The 20,768-nt window shown below is 40.6% G+C and overlaps 2 protein-coding genes across 2 annotated transcripts; one reads left to right on the plus strand and one right to left on the minus strand.

Moving 5' to 3' along the window:
- Nucleotides 1-34: 34 nt before the first annotated feature.
- Nucleotides 35-9,762, minus strand: znf341 (zinc finger protein 341). The gene is made up of 15 exons (XM_030786734.1): nt 9,728-9,762; nt 8,059-8,166; nt 6,325-6,515; nt 5,801-5,938; nt 5,123-5,338; nt 4,843-5,008; nt 4,626-4,719; nt 4,147-4,358; nt 3,396-3,592; nt 2,950-3,158; nt 2,459-2,555; nt 1,491-1,623; nt 1,231-1,342; nt 995-1,065; nt 35-808 (listed from the first exon to the last, which is right to left on the minus strand). Exons 1-15 carry the CDS (start codon nt 9,756-9,758, stop codon nt 300-302), a joined length of 2,484 nt encoding a protein of 827 aa, XP_030642594.1. The 5' UTR covers nt 9,759-9,762; the 3' UTR covers nt 35-299.
- A 2,782-nt stretch (nt 9,763-12,544) lies between these two features.
- e2f1 (E2F transcription factor 1) lies at nt 12,545-18,771 on the plus strand. Its single transcript, XM_030787330.1, has 7 exons — nt 12,545-12,787; nt 13,065-13,164; nt 14,105-14,324; nt 14,777-14,929; nt 15,127-15,241; nt 16,419-16,635; nt 18,527-18,771. Exons 1-7 carry the CDS (start codon nt 12,545-12,547, stop codon nt 18,769-18,771), a joined length of 1,293 nt encoding a protein of 430 aa, XP_030643190.1.
- The last annotated feature ends 1,997 nt before the right edge of the window (nt 18,772-20,768 follow it).

A 20,768-nucleotide genomic window follows, 5' to 3' on the forward strand; every position in this document is an offset into this window, starting at 1 on the left:
CGTTTTTTGTTCTGCTGAGTAGAAGGCATATAAGGTCACTGCTTTGACAAAGAAGTCAATTAACTAGTCGTTTCAAACTCCAAAGGAATCACAAGACTGGAGCAAGACTGCAACATACCTCCATTCATCTCCCAACTTCACTTTTCACTCAACTGACTACAAGAGGCAAGTGTTGAGGAGTCGATGCTTCTTGAGAACTGAAGTGTCTACTAAGCACTGACCTTAACCGTTGTGAGCTTAGTCACGCTAAAGACCTGTTCTTAAACATTGCCCCCCAAAAAAGGTGTGACAAATTGCCCTTAGTTCACATTCTCTATGAACATAGGGGCTGTGAGCAGCCTCTCTGCTCCTTCTTCCTGTATCTGTTCCAAACCCTCAGCACTTTCCAAATCTTCATCACACTCTCCCTCTCCTCCAATCTGCTTCTGAATGTCCTCTATCTCCAGCATTCTGTGGCCATCTGGTGTTCCCTCCTCTTCGTCCCCTCCTTCCTCACCCTCTTCCTCCACAGTCTCCTCCAGCCCCCCGCCTGCTGGTTCTGATTCTGTTATGGCATTTTTATTGCCCCCTCCTTTGCGACTCTGGCTTTCCCTCCTCCTGGAGTTCATTTTATCAGCCCCTTCCTTGGTAGCATGAGAGTTAACCAGGGGGCACTTGTGGTCCCTGTAGTACTTCTGCCTGGTGAAGCCTTTGTTACAGGTACCGCAGCGGAAACGGTAGTTGTCCGTGTGTGAGCGCTGATGTTCCAGCATATGGGTTCTCCGGCTGAAGGCCTTCTGACAGAACTGACACTTAAATGGCTTAATGCCTGAAAGGAGATCCATACGATTAATTAAAAAAAAAAAAAAAAAAAAAAAAAAAGGACATGGAGAATTCCTTTAGAACATTTTAAAACCAATCAAATTATACCTGTGCTGGCAATGTTTCACTGTCACTTTTGCAATATTTCATCATATTTTATTTAATTTCACCTGTAACTGGAGATTTCCCTTACCGGAATGAGAGAGTATATGAGCCTTCAGTTTATCTGGTCTGTTAAATTCTTTCGTGCAGCCTACGTGAGTCCTAACACAAATGAAAAATAAAAGGGACTCTGTGTTAGCATAATACTAACACTTTCATTTTTACACAAAGAATCACAATGTGCTTTGTTTCGCCCTTTTAAGGAAATGAGAAAAAAAACTGTGAGCGGGGCTAAAATAGAGCTTCACTGATATTTTGTTCTTTTACCTGAATGGACATTTGTATTTCTTAAAGGGCTCGTGAATCAGCATGTGCCTCTTGACTTTGTCCTTACGGTTGAATGAAGCTTCACAAACAGAGCATTTATGTGGCTTCTCCCCTGAAATCAGAAAACACTCTTATGAACCAAACATGACTGAATTAACTTTAGTTTTCATACATCTTCAGTGTTTCTTTTGACTTCATATTAGTTTCCTCCTTGGCCACAAAGCAACTCAAAACAATATATATATTTTTTTTAACCATACCTGAGTGTATACGAGCATGAAGTTTGAGGTAGTGCTCGGTTTTGAACAGCTTTTTACAGACTGGACACTTGAACTTCCCACCAACGCCATGAGTGGGCAGATGCCGACGGAAGTATCTCTCACAGGGGAAAACCTACAAACAGACCAGATGAGTCCAGAAAGGCACAGATCAGCAGTGACCTAAGAGAAACCTAACCCTTAAATGTTAACAACCCTGACAGATTAAGTCTGTTTAAACTGTGCTTTGCATGTCAACATAACACCCATAATATCAACGCAGACATTGTTTACGGTTTACGTAATTATGGTTGAAATGAATTTTCTCCAGCCTATTGGTTTTGACTGATATGGAAAACATTTGAACTGACAGTTTCTAGAAATAGCTGATAGTTTGCACATTGCACTAAGGTCTAACCAAGAGTCCTATTATATTTTCTAAAGACCACTACACAGGACTGAAAACAGTCCTTCTTTCTCTTGTCTCTACTGATGATACAATAAAACTGACACCCATGCTGTTTTTCCTCTATCATGCAATATGCTCAAATGTTGTTACTGATGGCAAAGGAGCAGCTATTTGTAAGCATTGCTCTGCTGAAGTATCTGCAGAGGGTAAATTGCCAAGAGCATACATCATAATGTAAAATGTCATACATCAAAATGTAATTCTCCATTTCATAAATGACACAAAGACATTTTAGTTACAGACAGTGTTGAAGAGTCTATTAGAAAATATATACATTTAGCAAAATTCAAACATAATCATATTGATTTTACTATTATCCATGGTTGTATGCGTATGACTCACAGAGAGATGTTTGGTCACAAGCTGTTCAAATGATTAAACCACTGGTATAAGTTTATAGACTTTAACACAACCAGACATAAATACTATTGGTATCAGCTATTAGCCAAGACTTGTACTTTTGCAGCCGAAGTTAGAGAGTGCTTTTTACAGACAAACTGACCTTTTGGCAATGAGGACAGGGGAAGTTGTGCGAGGCAGTCAGCAGATGTTGCTCCAAGGCCTCCTGTGTGGAATACTTGCTTTGGCATTTCATACATCTGTGTGGTGAATATACACCTCATCAAGATTAATCACATGACTTTCCAAAAATGATCAAGATAAACCATAAGGCCATTAAAACATACCAAACAAAAAAAAAGTAGACCAAAAGCAAGCAACAAAATAAAGAACTTCAAAGCCAAATTGTTACTTATACTACAGAAAGAGTCAGACAAGAGTATTACATTTCCTGTGTAGAGATATGCTCGTCACACCACTCTACAAGAACACATCCACAGGACTGAACAGTGTTTCTTGTCATACTCAAAACAATAACTGCAGATGACACAACATGAAGATTCATCCATGTGACCATTCAACTCTAAGCCAGCGAACTGAAAAGCTGAGCTGTTCCGTCTGAGGAAGCCTCTTGCGTGTTGTGGAGTGGCTGACCTGTGGAAGGTGGTCTCCTTGCGAGGGGTCTGCTGCGTGCAGAAGCTGTGGGAGTACTGGTGCAGACCGAGCTCAAACAGCGAGGGGAAGACCTTACTGCACAAATGACAGCGATAGGTCAAGTGGTCCTGGTGCGTTCGAATGTGCTCCAGAAACGAGTCTAGTTTTTGGAAGGTCTGTGAGCACATCTTGACCACACATTTGTATACCTGAGAGGGAATCGAAAATCAAATTTTTCCGTTTTATTGTTCAGAGCAGTGGACCTTGTAGGAATTAGACATTTAGTTCTCAATCCTCTTACAGATGTAGTTCTCACACGTCATCAGTGTCTCTCCGACGATTCATACTCGTTTTTAATCTTTACTTGGTTGTACGATACTTTAGAGCCTTCAGGAAAAGTCTAATCGACAGATTTTTAAAGGCAGATTTTCTTCACGGTGAGTTACCTGCTCGTCTTTGTGTTGGGTCATGTGAGACTTGAGTTGGAAGTAGGAGCTGAACTTGTCTGGGCAGAACTGGCACTGGTAGGAGCTGTCAATTAAGATCATCTGTTTTGTCTTGGGCTGACTGCCTTCTCGGGCTTTGTTCTGACCATCCACCTCCGACAGAGATTCACACTCTCTCCCCTCTGACTCATCATGACCTGAAGACCAGAGATCAACATTTATAAACCTCACAGTTTTGATGGAGATATCTTAAAAACCATATCATAGGCCAGTACAAAGGTTTTGTACTGATTTTAAGGGGGTGCTACGAAGGTGATACAACTGAAAATGCCAAAAGTAAAAAAAAAAAAAAAGTATGCATCACTGTAAACCTTCATGTAAAGTCAAAATACCATAAAACATACAGGCAATTATGAATTAACAACTGTCATTACAAAGGTTTTACATTACAAACAGGTACAACCTTGTACGGTTCTACCATGGCTAGACACTGTCACCTACCTCACTGTTTTGAGCTCCCCAGCCAAGGGAATTGCAGACTTACCAAATACTTTACCAAAGAAACAATACTTTCTAAAAACAGACAGATTTATCACTCACTGAAATTCTACACTTTCCAGGCTCTGTGTAAAACCTAGAAATCTGGTAGGCAAAGATATTCTAACGCAGTTTTTTTTTTCTTTTAAGCTAGACTGTTACACTCTAGCTGAGCTTCATGCCACAGAGGACACACACCGTACGGTAAAATTACCTGCTGTCTCCCTTTGCTCTGCCTCCCCTGGCTGTTCTCCGTTCTCATCGGTCTGCAGAGGGACGACCTTGACGGTAATGGGCAGTCTAGACACCGTGTTGGCCATACCTGTGGGCCATACTTTGTGCGTCTGCATGTGCTTCTTTACATTAGACTTCTGGGCAAAGGCACGTCCGCACACAATGCACTGAAAGGGCTTCTCTCCTGTGTGACTGAAATTACAGACATATCCAAAAGCGACATGAGGCTGCTTGATTACGCTGTAGTCTTATAGAGACCGCAAAAAATAGAATCATGAGTGGAGTCACATGTGAGGACAATCGGTATATTGCATGAGATGAGATTTGTTTTTCTCTAAAGTGTAAAAGCAAGATTTTATGACTTGCATACACATCTTTTCACATCAGAAACCAGATCAGAAAATGTTTACAGGTTATGAAATGTATACCACGGTTTACGCTGAAAACTTTCATATTTACCTTCGAATGTGTTGCTGGAGGTCAAAGTTTTTTGTGAAAACCTTCTCACAGAAACTGCACTTCAGTTTCTGAGCTTTTCCTTTTACTTGGCCTGCTGAAACACCAACGTAAAGATCATTCGAATGTAACCGTTCACATTACGCTAGTATCATTTTTCTGGAACTGCTCTGTGGTGTTAAAATCTTTTGGTCATTTGTTAAAGTAGCGTAGGTCATACCATCTTGCCCTTTTTTAACGTTTCGGGGTCTCTTTGGAATTATGACTTTATCGAAGTCTCCGAGGACGTTTAGGTTGCTGTAGGTCTTTGTTTTGGTGCTTTGTTTCCCTGGGCTGTAGACAGGAGGATTGGGGAATGCCTGGCTCTCCACACACTGACTGGGCACCTGAGGAGCCAAATATCTCATCAGTTCGAAAAGTCTGCAAACACTCCCACCAAAACTCAAAGCAAACACAGGAACACAAAAACAAAGCAACAACTGCAGAAAACAAGTAGCTACCTGAGCTGGCTGGAAGGGCTGTAATCCTAAGGATTGGGATTCTGCATTACCACCCCCAGTCATCTGGGGCAGTGCACTGTAGACCTGGACCACGGAGTTGCTGTTGCTCGATGGCACTTGGGAGGACAGCGGCTGTGACTGACTAGGAGGAAGTGAATGTGCAGGCTGCTGATGGTGTTGAAGGTAAGGTGGCCCAGTGTGCATATTGAGATTGTTCTGGAATGTCAAAAACAGGAGACAATGAGTAAAAAAAAAAATCTGGGATATGAACAAGAATACCTGTTGTACTTTCATACCAAATACACTCAAAACCAAAACTATTAAATCCATTCTTCTCTTAGCGTTCAGTTATTGATGACACACAACAACCAACTGTGCAGTTGCAAACCAGTGTTGTCAACCTACAGTGTGATATGAGGTCTGCCTTTACATAGAAAGCCTGGTTTTTTTAATCAGTTGATGTTGGCTGTATAATTAGAGGGAAGTGGCATATTTCTTCTGCAAGTCACATTTTCACTAAACATATCAGATGAGCCGCACAGAGTACAGCACCGATAGCATTCACTGTAGTCCATTATAGAACTATTTTAAAACTAATTTAGCCGACATGAGACTGAGCAGAAAATGAAAAATCAACTGGTAAGAAGTTCAGTAACTGATCAGATGCCCTGTGCTCACCTGTGTGGAGCCCATTGGCTGGTCCATCGACGTGAATGCCGATATGGCCGACATCAGAACTTCATCACTGACCAGAACATTCCCCTGGACTAGCGTGTGAGTAAGAGGAGACTGAGGGACTGTGATGTATGTGGAAACCTGATGTGAATTAGAAAAAAAAAAAAAACACATACACATGTCCACTGATATCCAGCACAGTTTTAAACCAATTCCTGGTGTCTTTGATGTCCATGTCTCTGACAAAGACCAGCCAGTGATTTCCAAAAAAGGCAGAATGAGCTTTTTACTAACTTGTGAATCCCTGATCCCCATGGGGCATCCTGTATCAGATATTACAAATTACTACACGTAAACAGTAACAAACAATCAGATTGCTTGTATCTCAGTCATCATTAGTAAACTGACATCACCTTAAAACGCGGAGAGAACCAGGTCACATGCATCAACATTAAGGAGACATGCTCAGATCAGATGCTCAGTTTTGTGTTCTTCCCTTGCTTGTGGTGCGGTGGAGGTGTAAGTACCTGTCTGTTTGTGGGTGTCTGTGGCACAGCGTTGACGGATGGAACACAGGTGTAGGTGTTGTTGGAGGCTAGTGACACAGTGGCCAGTGACGGAGCATTTGGTTGACACTGTTCGCGCTTGTGGGTCATGAAAGCGGGTAATGAATTGAACTGTTTCTTACACTTTCCACAAAGGAACACATCCTCATCATCTGCAGAGACAAAGTTACATTTAAATGAGACAGATTCAGCTGATCAGGTAAAACACAGAGGGACGCATTTGAGATGAAAAATGCTGGCTGAATATAAGATATTTTTCAATAATCTACTATAGCAGAAGAGATACTGAATGTTGGATGGTAATTCAGTTTAAAAGAAAAAAAGAAATATTCAAATTATTGTCAACTACTTTCCAGTGTTGTCTCCTGTTCTGTCAATAAATAGGTTCAATACAAATGCAAAGTTTTTTTTTATCACAAACATCAGCATTCAAACATCGTATCAATTTTTTTCCAACTTGGTGCAATGCTTCACTGTCCTTATGGTACCCCTTTTCTGCTTTTATTCTTGCTTTTCTTCAAGTAATAAGAAGTGAAATAAAAAGACCCTACGCTTCTGGGTGTTCATTACTGAATAATACCCTGTCAAGACTGATTTTATATTGAAAGTGGGAATGCAAATTTTGTCCCATTCTGGCATTTTCATTTAAGTATTGTTGCTTGAAAAATCTATTTGTAAAATACTGCCAAGAACCAGTGCCACAGTATACAAGCATACACAAGGAAGCCTGTGGCCTACAGGTTAGAGAATCGAGCAAGGCACCTAACCCCAACTGCTCCCCGGGCGCAGGTTTGCAGCCCGCTGCTCCTGTGCTTGGTGTGTGTGTGTGTGTGTGTGTTCACTACTGGTGGGTAAGGATGGGTTAAATGCAGAGGATAAATTCACTGTTTACAGTGTGTATATGTGATCACGGGATTCTATTCTATTCTGTAGTCACCTGGATGTAATAATTCTGTGCTCACTAATGCGACAGAGAGCAGAAATCTATAATGAAACTAGTGTCTTGTGTAAACTCATTAAAACAAAAGGGAGTCAGAGAGGAGGAATGAAAGAAGAGCTATTGTTACATTAGCCTGTGGTTATGACTGAATGGACTCCTGCTCTATGTTCAGAGATACTTTCTTAGAAACAATGTTTTAGTCCATATAAACATGAGATTTTTATATTTGTAAATGAACTCCTACAACACTTCAGTAAGTGTGGGGGGGGGGGGGGACTCAAACGATGGCATATTGCTAAGCCCATTAAGCAGTCTCTAAAATATTTGCCCAAAGAAATAATACTGCCTTTATAAGACACGTTTTTGTCTATACAGAGGAGAACTACAAAGATTATCGTCAACAGACTTGCAATAGACTTGCAAACAGGGTCTACTGCAACTTTTGCACATTCAAATCTGTGTCTCGACCTGGCTTCCCTAATAGAAGGCAACTCTGTGTGTTTCCGTTTGGGTTCCTCACAATGACCCCTTACTCTGAGGAATGGCACACTGAAAACAGAGTAATGTTGGCTTAAAACAGTTTCATATATCTAAATCCTACTGTTAATTCAGACATCCTACAAATAAGAGCAATCCACAGACCCTCATTCTCAGGTCTGGCATGGTTTTCTCAAGCAGAGATCCTTATATCAGCATTGTACATGCAAGTCTCATATAAACACACCGACATATGAACATATGCGATATATTCTTACCCATTGGCTGAATGGTGGTTCCTGAAACATTCTGGGCATTTGGATCTGGGACTCCCCCCTGTCCGTCCAAAAGGGACTGAACAGCCAGGACTGTCTGGTTGTCCATCCCTACAGGAAATACCAACAATCAAAGAATACTGTGTGTATTAATTTACTTATTTTCAAATGTGGTATTTCTGGAGGCAGTAGATAAGAGTACACAGAAACTGTGTGGAGTCTCTGATAGTTATACTGCCATGCTCTGTTAAAATCTGCAGAATTCTATAAAAAACGCTTTTATTTCTTTAAACATTGTAACACAACATATTATAACAGTACTATGACATATCATTACTGTTAATCATACTAGCTTCAATACAACTGGCTGACATAAGTCACTGATAAAATTGTGATGCGGTACAAAACAATGATACCTACTTTTTGTCCTACACACTAAGGAGCACAGGTTCTCAAATTAAATAGGGAAGGAGACAAAATAACTTACATATTGCCCACATCTACTGTCTACTCAACGCGCACCCCCCCCCCCCCCCCCCCCCCCCCCCCCCCCCCCCCCCCCCCCCCCCCCAAGGGACTGGACAGCCAACAATAAAGCTTCGTCAAACAATGTTGTGTATATTAATCCAAAGCACAGGACGGCAACTGGCTTTTTAAATCATGGATGTAACTAAATAACTAACAAGCGTTTCACCTCCATATTTCATGGTCCTATCAGAGTGCACTGTCTGATCAGTTGAAACACTTTTTCATATGAATATCTCAATCGTCGCGTTTTAGTTCTGCCTGGTTCATCCGACAGCTACCAACCAAAAGAAAATCCTGCCGACTACATCAAACATCCAGTTTGACTATAGCCCTGTAAATAAGAAGGATCACCGGGACTCAGCCCTCCTCTCACTTCCCGATGTCAGTGTCTCTTCCTTGTGATGTCAGCGGGGAAAACTTTTTCCTGAATGGAAACAGGCTAAAATCCACTGTGACTGCAAGCCATAAACTACTTTTAGATATGCATATGAATTCAGATAAATTGGGATGGTTTCGGGTGGAATTATTTGATCGAGCCAACAGGAGCTTTCTAGTTCATCATCGCTTTACTATTAAAACGGAACTGGAATGGCCAACTACTTTAGAGCCTGATTCAGATAAATAACACAAAAAGCAAACAGACGCGAGTAGGTTTCAACAATAAAATAAATGGCAACACATATCATGTCATGTGCGAAGTCATGCTTGCATTTCAATTGTTATTTGCGTGGAGTTATAATTTCATTGAAAGGGGAGGGGGGCATCTGGCTTTTCCTGCAATACGCCTTCCTCCTTCCTCCATGTTTCTCTTACACAGTAAACGACGCTGTTACTGTTATTGTGCTCACTCCCCGTTCCCGAGGAAGAGCCAGTGCATATTCAGTGAGCGACTTCCCAGCAGGATTACAAATACGATTCGATTTTTAAAAAATATCAGCCTTTTCAGCACATACATTCTGCATCTGGTATAGCAATTGTCCTCTCTCCAAATATGTTAGCCTACGTGCGCTACGTAGAAGAAGGAACCATGAGTTTTACAGCACGCAAGACACGTCAGCAATTAAACAGGAGATCAGCTGCAACATGATAATACAGCCATTACTAACGAAAATGTATTATAAAATGAAGGTGTTTTTCCAAATACCTTCAAGCACCTCGAATATAGCCTGCGCCATCTTGTAGTTTCTCAGTGCAGTAGCATTCACTGTAGACGTTTACCCATACTACCGGGCCGTGAGTGGGTGGGGACAGATACAAATCTGGAGAGCTAACAACCAAGGAGAGGTCTCTACAAGCTGGAGCGTGGGCGTAACGTTAACATGAGTACCGGCTGTTACATAACATGAAGTCAACTTGTGGCGATTAACTGTGTCGGTTAAGTGAACGATGGCTGCCCTGGGAGTGGTAATTGTTTTCTACGTGTTAATTCTCAGATGTTTGGGTTACGGAGCCCTTGATCCAGCCTGAAGATAGCTTACCCCTTACCTTGGCTGAAATGTCACCCTAAAGTCGTCCTCCTGGACCATAATTTGCTAACAGGCTATTTTTTGTCTTTAAAATGACACACTTTAAGCTTTTTATTTTTTTTATAAAAGACATTTCAAAACAACATAAATGAATTGCCAAACATTTTCATACATCAGCTGTGCATCAGCATAACACTATGGAATACAGTATGAAACGGAAGCATGTATCAAGGTCTGGGACTCCTTATCTTTTCAGTTTTAAGCTTTATTTTGTATTCTTTGCTGTGATTTACTGAAACTTCACACATAGAACAAAGGGTATGGCTATGGGTTTTGCACACAGGATTCATACATTTCATGGTCCCGTGGTCTTTGCGATACTGGCACAGGTGGCATCTTCTCTGGGCCTGGGCCTGGCACAGCTCACTTATGAATCCACACCTTTCAATTTACAGCTGCACGTGAGATGAAAACAGCCTTCCAATTCAGTCCAGCCTCTGACGTTCTTGTGTCTCACATATTTACCATCATTTGGATCCTGCGAAGTGGCTGTCATAACTGATAACATTCAAATTCGACCACTTAAAACCACGTTATTGATCCCTTTTGCTGTGCCGCACTTTTAGCAGGAATATGTAGCCCACTTAAGAATCTAGGAGTTAGTGTTTCACGCTTTTATGAATAAATGAACACAGCCTATAGTTGTTGGCATGAGGTTATGTTTTCCTGTCCTACTTAAAAAAAAAAAAAAGTAAATTTAATTGACACATACTGGTCATAAAAGCTGCCGAAGTCTGAGACATTGGGCTAAGTCTAAAGTAGCTCTCATTCCTTGTTCGAGTCTCCCTACAAAATGAGTAATATATACCGTTTGCGGAGAAAAAAACAAAACAAAACCGCAGAACTGTCAAGTTTACCCTTCCCGCAACAGCTGCTGACTGACGTCACTGTTGGTTAATGCAGACATTCACTTAACGTTATCTGGTGGACTGAGAAATACTCTGAGCTACAAAGATAAACTTCGTGAAAAGGTGAAACACAATTGTGACATGATTAGGCGTGAGGTGAACACATAGTTAGCTCGTGGACCCGTAAATGCGCTTTGACAAGTGAGCTATTTCTAAGTGCATGTTCCAAGTGAACGTGAGCCCAAAAGACAGCACATTCAAAACATTACCCCGAAGCGCCAGGAGTGCAGTCTGTCCTTGTGGCCAATGAGCGGGTTTTGCACTCTGACACTGATGACAAAGGTTGAAGTAGCTGAGCCAATGAATCCGCAGTTTGAAGGCACGTGCCAGTTTCGCGGCAAAACGATTTGGCGCGAAAAACTTAACCTTGTCCCCGATCAGCTGGAATAATAACAACAATAACACGGCTTTGAGGGGCGCAGAGGGGGTACCGGTCGAAGCTCTTGGCGTGATATAAAACACGGGAGAATCATTTTAAACCTAGTTTGGGAGATTTGCTTTTTGAAACGGAATAATTTAGTATTTTTCTGGTTAATGGGAGTACTTCCTGAACGTGTTGACCCAAACAAGAGAGCAAGGACCAGGGTAACGTCTCTGTTTCTTGCTTTGAATGCTGTTGATAGAGAAAGGGACGTTTTACACTGTTTAATCAAGGAACTCATTGATTTGTGGTTATAAGCTTTAATACTTAACTAAATTAGTGATTAGTTGTATTCGCTTTTAAAGAGTTAGTGTAACGTAACGTGAAAATGTGCAATAATTTTCTTTACGTTAGCGATGTTGATGGCCTACTTTTTATGGATCGGTCAGCTATTTTACTCTATGCATAACGGCATATGTCAGAAGTTATATAATTAAACTGTAATATGTGACTGCGCTGTACCTATATAACATTAATCGTGTAGTCACAGAGTTATATTGGATTAAAGAGAAATGTAATGTTCTCCAGTTTATTTCCTGAAACGCCAGTATAAGCAGCCATATTTTTCAGTGTAGGTCTTGAAACAAAGGATTAAGCAAATAGCAAATAAAGGTTCATCTGTTTGGGGTTATGCATTTTGGAAGGTTGCTTTATTGTGTTGTTGCAATGTGCTTGTTTTCCACTAATATAAGTAGTCTAGTTACATGGCTGTGACATGTATTTTGGAGATTTTTCATAATAATAAGAGAGTTTGTAATCGAATTTGCAGCATTTTCAAGCTGACCCGTAGTTTTAAAAAGTGTTCTGGGTAACCATATGGAGTGAACCAGAATGTGCATCGTTAACTGATGGTTATTTTATAGATTTAGCAAAACGTAGTTATACTCTTTATGACTCATTTTTCATAAGTTTCCAAAATATGTTAGACGTGATTAAAGTAAGCGTAAAAATCAGTACAATCACAAACATGGTTTACAACACGTTTCATAAAATTGTTTTTCAGTGCTCATTTTTGCACTGAAAGTAAAAGCCATAGTCGTAGGCGAGATAATACTTAAATTCCAACAACAAGCCGTGAGGGGAAGGGCCTCCGAGTTGTTTGTGCGATGTCAGAGACTTTAATATCGGGACAGACGTCGGAGGATCTGTTGGCAGACTTCGAATCCTTGTTGAACGCTGGGAGTATTGACCTGAGTGAAGACCACCAGATCGTTATCATTTCAACGCCGAGTAATGTGGATATTCAGACCGCAGCCCCAAGTGCCACGGGGGACATTCTCTTGTTTGCAACCCCTCAGACATCAGCAACCATACCAGACAACCGCCGACCAGCTTTGGGCCGACCACCGGTATTGACCTACTCCACCCCTACAGCTGTTCACAAGGGAGCGCCCCCTAATGTTGTCCACATAATGACATCCAAAGTAACTAAAACGTGTAACGAGCAAAACAAAATCATATGATACACCATTCTGCATAACATTTCTGTTGGGTGTTCCTTTTACATCATTTATTTACATCAGTAGCTTAATATATGATGGGCAGCTCCCTGGTTCAGACTTCAGTAAAGTTTATTTTAATGAGTGAATGCTGACAGACTCTTTTAAAGTACCGTTTTGACCTCAGGTGAAGAGAAAATTGGACTTGGACAGTGATCACCAGTACATGAGCAGTGTCAGACCCCCAGTTGGTAGAGCGCCTCCGTCCACACCAGCACCTCCCAGAGGTACAGACTCCTCACCCAGCAGAACCACTCACCTCTACAAGCCACTCTCTCACACTGATCTCTGAGTCAGATCAGATTGTTCACTTAGTTTGTTTTAAATGGATTGATGAGCAAAAAGCATTTATATCTGAACGGTATGGGTTAACTCTCCAGAAGGCTCAGAGTGGATTTAATGGTTTAATACATAAGGATCTGAGTTAATTGCAATCACTGTAGTGGTGTGTTTGTGTATAATAGAAGAATCAACCTCAAATTACGATCTGAGATCTGAGCATGATTTTGAAGAACAGAATAGCCTAACATTAATCCCCAGCTATCTGGAGAAAAATATTTTCAGACTGTGTGCTTTGAGAAACAGGATATTTGGGCATTAGCAGTTTATACTGATCGTGTATGCTCTTCTATGCTGAAATCAGAGCTCAGTGCTGAGATATGTACGTACGTACCTGATCTAATGCTTCAACTAGTTGTTGACTTGCAATGACTGAATTTGTTCAATGTTCAAATTGAGTGATTAGAATTTTGTAATGACAGTGGTTTCCATGTGATTGTCTTTAAAAGGAATTGGGAGGGTTTTTTTGAGTGAGCTTTAAAATGAGACTGAGAGCTGTATGAAAAGAAGGACAATGAGCTGGTGTGTGTGTGTGTGTGTGTGTGTGTGTGTACATGTGTGTGTGTGTGGTGAGTTTTACCTCACATTAACTTTTTTTGCTTTTTGACATTATCGTATCACTTTCAGTCAAGAAAAACTGTAAAAAGAGGGAAAGTCAGTAATCAGAGTATTAGAAATTAAGTAAAGAGAGATAAAGGTTAAGAGACTTACCACAAACTAGAATCTTATTCTATAACTAAAATAGTATTCTGCTCAAAAGTCAAATGATCCTAATTTATATTTAAAAGCTACAGAGACGCTCATTCACCCTCTTCCTTTCTTCCCTAGTCCCTAAACCATCAACGGAGAAGTCGCGGTATGATACATCTCTGAACCTCACTACAAAGCGCTTTTTAGACCTTCTAGCACAGTCGCCCGACGGGGTTGTTGATCTCAACTGGGCTTCACAAGTTCTTGACGTGCAGAAACGTCGAATTTATGACATCACCAATGTCCTTGAGGGAATCCAACTGATCTCCAAGAAATCAAAGAACAACATTCAATGGCTGTAAGTGCCTTCAATCACAAACACTTCCCTCTCACAACCGGTACTGCAATCAGATTCCAGCTATCTTTGGATGTATTTTAGGGAAATGCAGTTCTGTCTGCTAGTTCCTATCGGTTCATATAGTCTTTCCTTCCAAATCACAAAGCCTTAAGTTGTTTGCACCCAGTTAGCTAGCAGATTGTTTAACTGAAAATCATTTTCAGGTGAAAAAAGAGGGAGACGGTGATGTAATTTTTCATCAAATAAATTGCTGTGTAGAATCTGATAGTCAGCCTATTTTAAAATAAGAGACAACGAGTAGCGTGGCGAGTTCATCTATAAGAATATTTCGTGTTAGTGCCAGGTGCGTGACTGCTTGTCCTCAAAGTTCATGGATGCTAAGCTTTCTTTGGCTTTACTGTATTACCTCCATTTAAAATTGTGAGTTGCTTCTGCCTATAATTCTTTTCAAGTGGCAATCGTATAGACGGAGCGACGGTGGCCCGTTTTCAGGACCTTCAAAAAGAAGTGTCTGAATTAACGGAAGCAGAGGACAAACTGGATAAACTCATCAGCAAATGCAACCTGCAACTCCGTCTCCTCACAGAAGACCCCCATCACAAAAAATATCCTTCTGACTGCAAAGAAATTAAACATTAAATTTCCTATTTCTTAAAATAAGGAAATGCTAGTAGCTTATTTCAAATCTTATCCATGCAAACAGCAGGTGCATCGCCACTATTAAATATCGTGTACACATCATGAGTGTGTAGAGTTTTTACAGCGTGAGCCAGAAATGATATTATCTTTAACACGATGTGACGTTGGCCTATGTGAAATGTCAGGACCTGCGGGATGCGGTGGATCTTCCAGACCAGCTTGTCATGGTCATTCGAGCTCCTCCAGAGACTCAGATGCAGGTGTCTGAACCCAGTGAGGTGAGAATGGGGAACAAATAGTATAGCTGTCTTCAGTCAACTGCATGACAAAATATCGTCATGGAATCTAATTAGAGCCCGATCGATGAATCGAGGTGCTGATGTTAGCGGTCAAGCTAATTGCAGATAACTCGGTATCAGCGTTTATAATGCAACAAATCACAACAGTCAGCTGACCCAAGCAGAGTCGAGCGGAGTAGTTCACGACGGAGATCATCTGCGTTCATGGTAAATTGATAATTGTCCCGTGAAATACATCACTTAATAAATATCCCGCATCACTTCTCCTCTTAGCCTAAATAAGCCTGACAACTTTCATGTGAGCCATGGCTCGTTTTGCTGCAGTAATGTGAAAGCCAGTACCATCAGTTAAACATCAAAATCACATTTAATGTCATGGTAGTTGAGTGGTGTAGGTTAAGCTGTTGACCAACTTGATTGTAGGTTTATTTATGAAACAGTGTGGCGGTTCTAGCGAGTAAACAAACAACAGTCCTGTCATCTCTCCCTCGTCACTTCTTAAAATTCTCTGGCAGCATCGCTTACAGCAGCTTATAACACTGTCCATTGCTAAAGTAGGTTTCCCACAAAGCTATCTAATGCCATGTTTATCAGTGGAAGACCGCTAACATTAATGAGCAGTTAAACTATAGTGTTGAACTTATTCTGCCTAATTGAAGCAATGGTAAATATATCTGTAACTCACATGCCTGTAGTAACAGTTGGTGCACTGGAAATTATTGAACCAGAGGGCGCATGTAAATAAACGTGAGCTGAACAAGTATCTAACATGGCTTGGTAGCCAAAAAAAGTTATTTATGACAATAAAACAAGTTTATTTTTAAACTGCATTATGTCTTGTTATCCAGGTGAGGACTCTGAAATAACTTCACAACATATTTTAGGGAAAGTCTTTGTTTGTTATGTGTTTCTGAAAAAAAATATGGGCTAATATATCATGATACATCATTCAGATTTTTAAAACACTCAAATATCGAAATCGGTATCGGTCTTAAAAATCCTCTATCGGTTGGGCTCCAATTCTAATAATATTGAATCTGTTCGGGGCTTTGGATTTGCTACAAGTGGGGAAATGGGTAGTTTTACAGATAAAGAGAAGGAAAGGTTGCACTGAAACTGAGATTGTTTAAGTGAATTTGTATTTTTTTATCTGCAGGGTTATCAAGTCTCTCTGAAAAGCGCCAAGGGTCCGATTGACGTGTTCCTGTGTCCAGATGACAGTTCTGGGGTTTGCAGCCCTGTGACTAACAGCAGCCCGTCGAAAGAAGCCAACCAGTCCCCTCTGCAACCTACCCCATCCTCACAGGGGGCCACAATGTCGACATCATCAACTCAGCCAGATGCATCTCCTCTGCCACTCGCCAATGAGACAGGTTAGTTCTATCAATGCCACATAAGCTGTGCTGTCAAGAGCCGTTTCTCAGCACGAAGTCACATCAAGTATGGACGCCCGTTCTTGGGAGGTCAGACTAGCAAGTTCAACTGGGGAGTGGACTCCCAATGACGCAGGAGGATGCAGTACGCTCAAACTGCATTTGAAACAGCAGCACTCTTGCTGGCTAGAGCTAGTTAGCATGGTCCGCAAGTAGATGTCACATCTCCCAACATTTAGGACTCTCAAGGAGGCGCTACCGACCCATATTGGAATTCTGAAATATTAATTTCTTGCCTGAAAAATCTTAAACTACACTCGGTGACAGAGCAACAGTCGTAATACGAAACTTACAGTTATGTGGTAGCTCATCTGCCGTGTCCACTTTTGTGAAAATTGGGTGAAATGCATTCTGGGAAACTTGTCTACCCAAGTACACACAAGTCAACTCCTGATGCATCCTTGATAAAACCCACGAATCAAGAACACATCTGGTTATTTGATCTGTTCTTGGCTAGATGTGAACTTTGAATTGGAACAGTACTTTGCCCATGACTGATGGCGTTTCACAAGCCCACGTGAATGCAAGTACAGAGAAGAACGCATATTGAGAAACGGCTAAGGGCTTGTGTCCAATGGTCCCCAACTCCAGTCAAAGACAGTGAGTAGGAGCAAGTAAGAGTGCAACAGAGTGCTAGCTTTACAGTGAAGCCTTGTTTTAACAGTTTGTGATGTCAGTCCAGTGTATGAGACAGCATGTGGGCCCAGCGATAGTTATTTTGAAAACAGTTATAATAATCAAATGTCACACTGCATGTTATTTTCACTTGCTCAGTAGTTGAATGCTTCCAGTTTGTGTCAGTAAGTTCACTGTGTAGACCAGTATTGTTGTGGCAGGAAAAGAGTTTAGTTCAATTGGTTTGTTGTTCAGTGTGGTACTGACTCCGTTTCAGATCTCTATTTATAAACATATCAGCATTTGAACCATTTCCTGCCAGGGCAGGATTTCAACTAGGGGTGGATAATGTGGGCAAGAAATAATACCAAAACGGGGATGTTTACGATGATATTTCCAGATGTTCTTTGTATAGAAGATGATGTTCTAGTGGAAAAAGATGGTTTAAGCTCAAAGCTTCTCCCGTGGGAGGTTCATGGTTCTGTGTTAACCAAAAAAGATAACATAATAATAGTACTAAACAGTTGGGCTGACATGCAACAGTTATTGATATGAAATTCTTTACCGTATACAAGTTTTACACAAGAATGTGAATGAACAAGGTTCTGAGGGTGTGGGGGAGTTGACTGGCTCAGATGGGTGGTGTGCGTCAAGATCCTGGAATATGTTTGAAGCTTGTCATAGCAACGGTCTTCATGGCCACTTTGCACGAATCAGTGCTTTGGAAAATGGGAGCTATTTTAAATCCAAACCACTGTCAAGTTGTACAATGGGTTCTCCTTCCGACTCAGAGCTGTTTAAAGCACTGGCAGTTGTTTTAGCCAAACTGCTCATATCCACTGAAATCTGTATGTCACGGCCTCTTGCCTTCCACTGCCTGGACATGGTCTTGGTTGTCACTGGTTTGGTAAGCATGGAAATGGTATAAACAGAATGCCATGCTATGATCAGTCACCGCATATTAAAACAAATGAACATTTATGGCAGGTTTTACAGCATTTGTACAGGTGGCATTTTCAGCACCGACAACAAAATAATAAGCCATAGAATGTGTTGTGCCACTCCAATACAGTTCCAGACTCTATTACAGGCTCGTTTTTGCTGTGTGCATCATCGTTGTAGCAGTGGCACAAAAATAGCTATCGCTAATTTCATTATAGTAGCTTTATTGAAAATGTGTAACGTACAATATTTCTTTGCTTTGGATCTCTCTCAGAGATGTTCCTGGATGGAGACCCTTTCTCCAGCCTTGGGGAGATGCCTTACTTCAACCTTTCACCTCTGTGTTCCTCCGATTTCCTCCTGGATCGCGGTGGTGATAGTTTTGCCCTCCCGATAGACAGTTTCATCAACCTGTCGCCCCCCCACAATCAAGACTACCACTTCGGCCTTGAGGATCATGAGGGCATTAGTGAACTGTTTGACTGTGACTTTACTGACCTGGGACCTCTGGAGTTCTGAGAGAGAGAGAGAGAGAGGTTCACTTTTCACTAGCACTTCTTATCCTGCTGATTCTCATCCTTAAAATAAGGTCTTATAAGCTTTGACTCACCCTAGAGCTGATTTATTGCATAGGTAATCCACAAAGCCTGTCCTTTTAAGAGCTTTTGATGGTAATTAATGTTTTTAAAATGGATTTCATGCAAAACATGCTTGGTACCTGTGCTAATACATGCAAAAGCTATCCACATTGCAAAATCAGTGGAGCTGTCATCAGAGTTTTCCTATAATCACCATTTTTAAAATCTTGCTTGTGTTGGAGAGGGGTAAGGAATCCTATGTTGAGAGCAGAAAAAAAAAATCCTGTTGTTTGTTGCACTGTTTTATAAGAGGAATTACATTAGAATGTAAATAGACTCCAGAGTTCTTTGGTTGGTTCAGAGTAGAGTGTGTGTGTGTAAGTCATTTACAGCCAGAGCATTGAGCTGGCATCTAAAGGCCAAGCTTTCCATGGCCATTTAATTTATTTATGAAATTCTAAAATATTCTCGTTTCTTAAGTTGTTTTGTGTGAAGAATATGTCAGGGTTAGTGCATGTGGTGTGTTTTTGCTGAGGTAGAAATTGAAAAGTGTTAGTTGGAATATTAACTGACTGTGCAGGTCATATAGTCTCAGGAGCAAAGAATACTTTTACGTCTTTAAAAATCTGAGGATTTTAAACGTCTCTTTTGCAGACTTGGGGGTGTCTCTTAGTCAGACAAGATAATCAGTTAGCAGTTTTTGGAATGATTAAGGTATAGTACTTTCCACTCACTCATGGTCCAGAAGTTTTAGGTTTGCTGATAAGAAGACCCTGGTTAATGAGAATGGATTTGGGCAGTACCGCATTTTTGAACCACTGTTTGTTTGTTTGTCGTTTGTTTGTTTTAGCTTGGAATTGTCATTTAATCAAACACAGAAAACAAACCTTTCCTAATTTGATCAGTTTGGATCTTGCCATTTCCTGCATGCCAGTGCTGTTTCATTTTCATCATTACATCGTTTGCCACTTGACTCGATATCAGTTTTCACAGTTAATGGGTTCACACACATATACTCTGTATTTGTAATAAGTGTCTTTGTGGAGTTTATACAGGTTTATAGCCATTACACTACTTGGAAATATCATGCCCTCTCGTTCTAAAAGATGTTTTCAGTCATTCTCATACAATGGAAATTTGTTTCCCTAGATTTCCCCAGAAAAGCCTAGGTTGCATAGTTTGTAGTCCTCCCATTTTAAAAAAGTCGTGACGTTTGAAATGTGTGTGTGTGTTGTGAATGTGAATTGGTTGGTTGTTTTTGTATTTCTCCTTTTGTATTTATTGGCATAGGGTTAAGTATTACATATTTTTGGTACTTATAGTTGAGGCGTTTTATATTATTCCCCTATCAATAGAGTGCTTTGTTATAGACAGCACAGCCAGTGAATACAGAGAGTAATTGTTAAAGATATTAGTCTGTTTCAGTCACATTTACTCTCTGTTTAAGTGTCTAATTCACGTTTCTGTAATGGACATGAGTGTCAACAGGTGTTTTGTACTTGTTGTGAGTAATACTGAATTTTCCCAACAGTTTTGTGCTTTTGTGTTCCTACGTCACATTGACACATTAATTACAATACTTTTTTTTATTGTAACGTGTAAACAATCATTCAAAAACCCTGTTAACTGGACCCTTTCCTCAGTACACATGGAGGAATTTAGACAAAATAGCCCCCCCCCCCCACCTCTGTGTGTGTATGGACATAGAAATGAAAATGCAGTGCAAATATTTTTGGGTACAACACATTGATTTGGCTAACGTGGTTCATTATGTAAAAATGGAAAGCGTTTTTTTTTTTTTTTTTTTTAAACCTGAATGAATAAGCTACAGTATCCACTTCCTTTATAATTAGGGGTTCATGTAAAATAACTGATATGTGTAAACTTAAAATCAAAAAAAAAAAAAAAACTTGTTGCTCCAAGTGATTCTTCTGAAAT

Source organism: Chanos chanos, chromosome 10 (assembly GCF_902362185.1).
Source record: "Chanos chanos chromosome 10, fChaCha1.1, whole genome shotgun sequence".
NCBI classification, from domain to species: Eukaryota; Metazoa; Chordata; class Actinopteri; order Gonorynchiformes; family Chanidae; genus Chanos; species Chanos chanos.

What these genes read in the sequence shown, in the direction of transcription:
- znf341 (XM_030786734.1), bottom strand. Translation starts at nt 9,758, where the DNA reads ATGGCGCAGGCTATATTCGAGGTGCTTGAAG. An exon ending in TCATGCTCGTATACACTCAG is followed by an intron (nt 1,343 to 1,490) that starts GTATGGTTAAAA and finishes TTCTGATTTCAG; the next exon opens with GGGAGAAGCCACATAAATGC. An exon ending in AAATACAAATGTCCATTCAG is followed by an intron (nt 1,066 to 1,230) that starts GTAAAAGAACAA and finishes CATTTGTGTTAG; the next exon opens with GACTCACGTAGGCTGCACGA.
- e2f1 (XM_030787330.1), top strand. Translation starts at nt 12,545, where the DNA reads ATGTCAGAGACTTTAATATCGGGACAGACGTCGGAGGATCTGTTGGCA. An exon ending in CAGCTTTGGGCCGACCACCG is followed by an intron (nt 12,788 to 13,064) that starts GTATTGACCTAC and finishes TTTTGACCTCAG; the next exon opens with GTGAAGAGAAAATTGGACTT. An exon ending in AAGAACAACATTCAATGGCT is followed by an intron (nt 14,325 to 14,776) that starts GTAAGTGCCTTC and finishes ATTCTTTTCAAG; the next exon opens with TGGCAATCGTATAGACGGAG.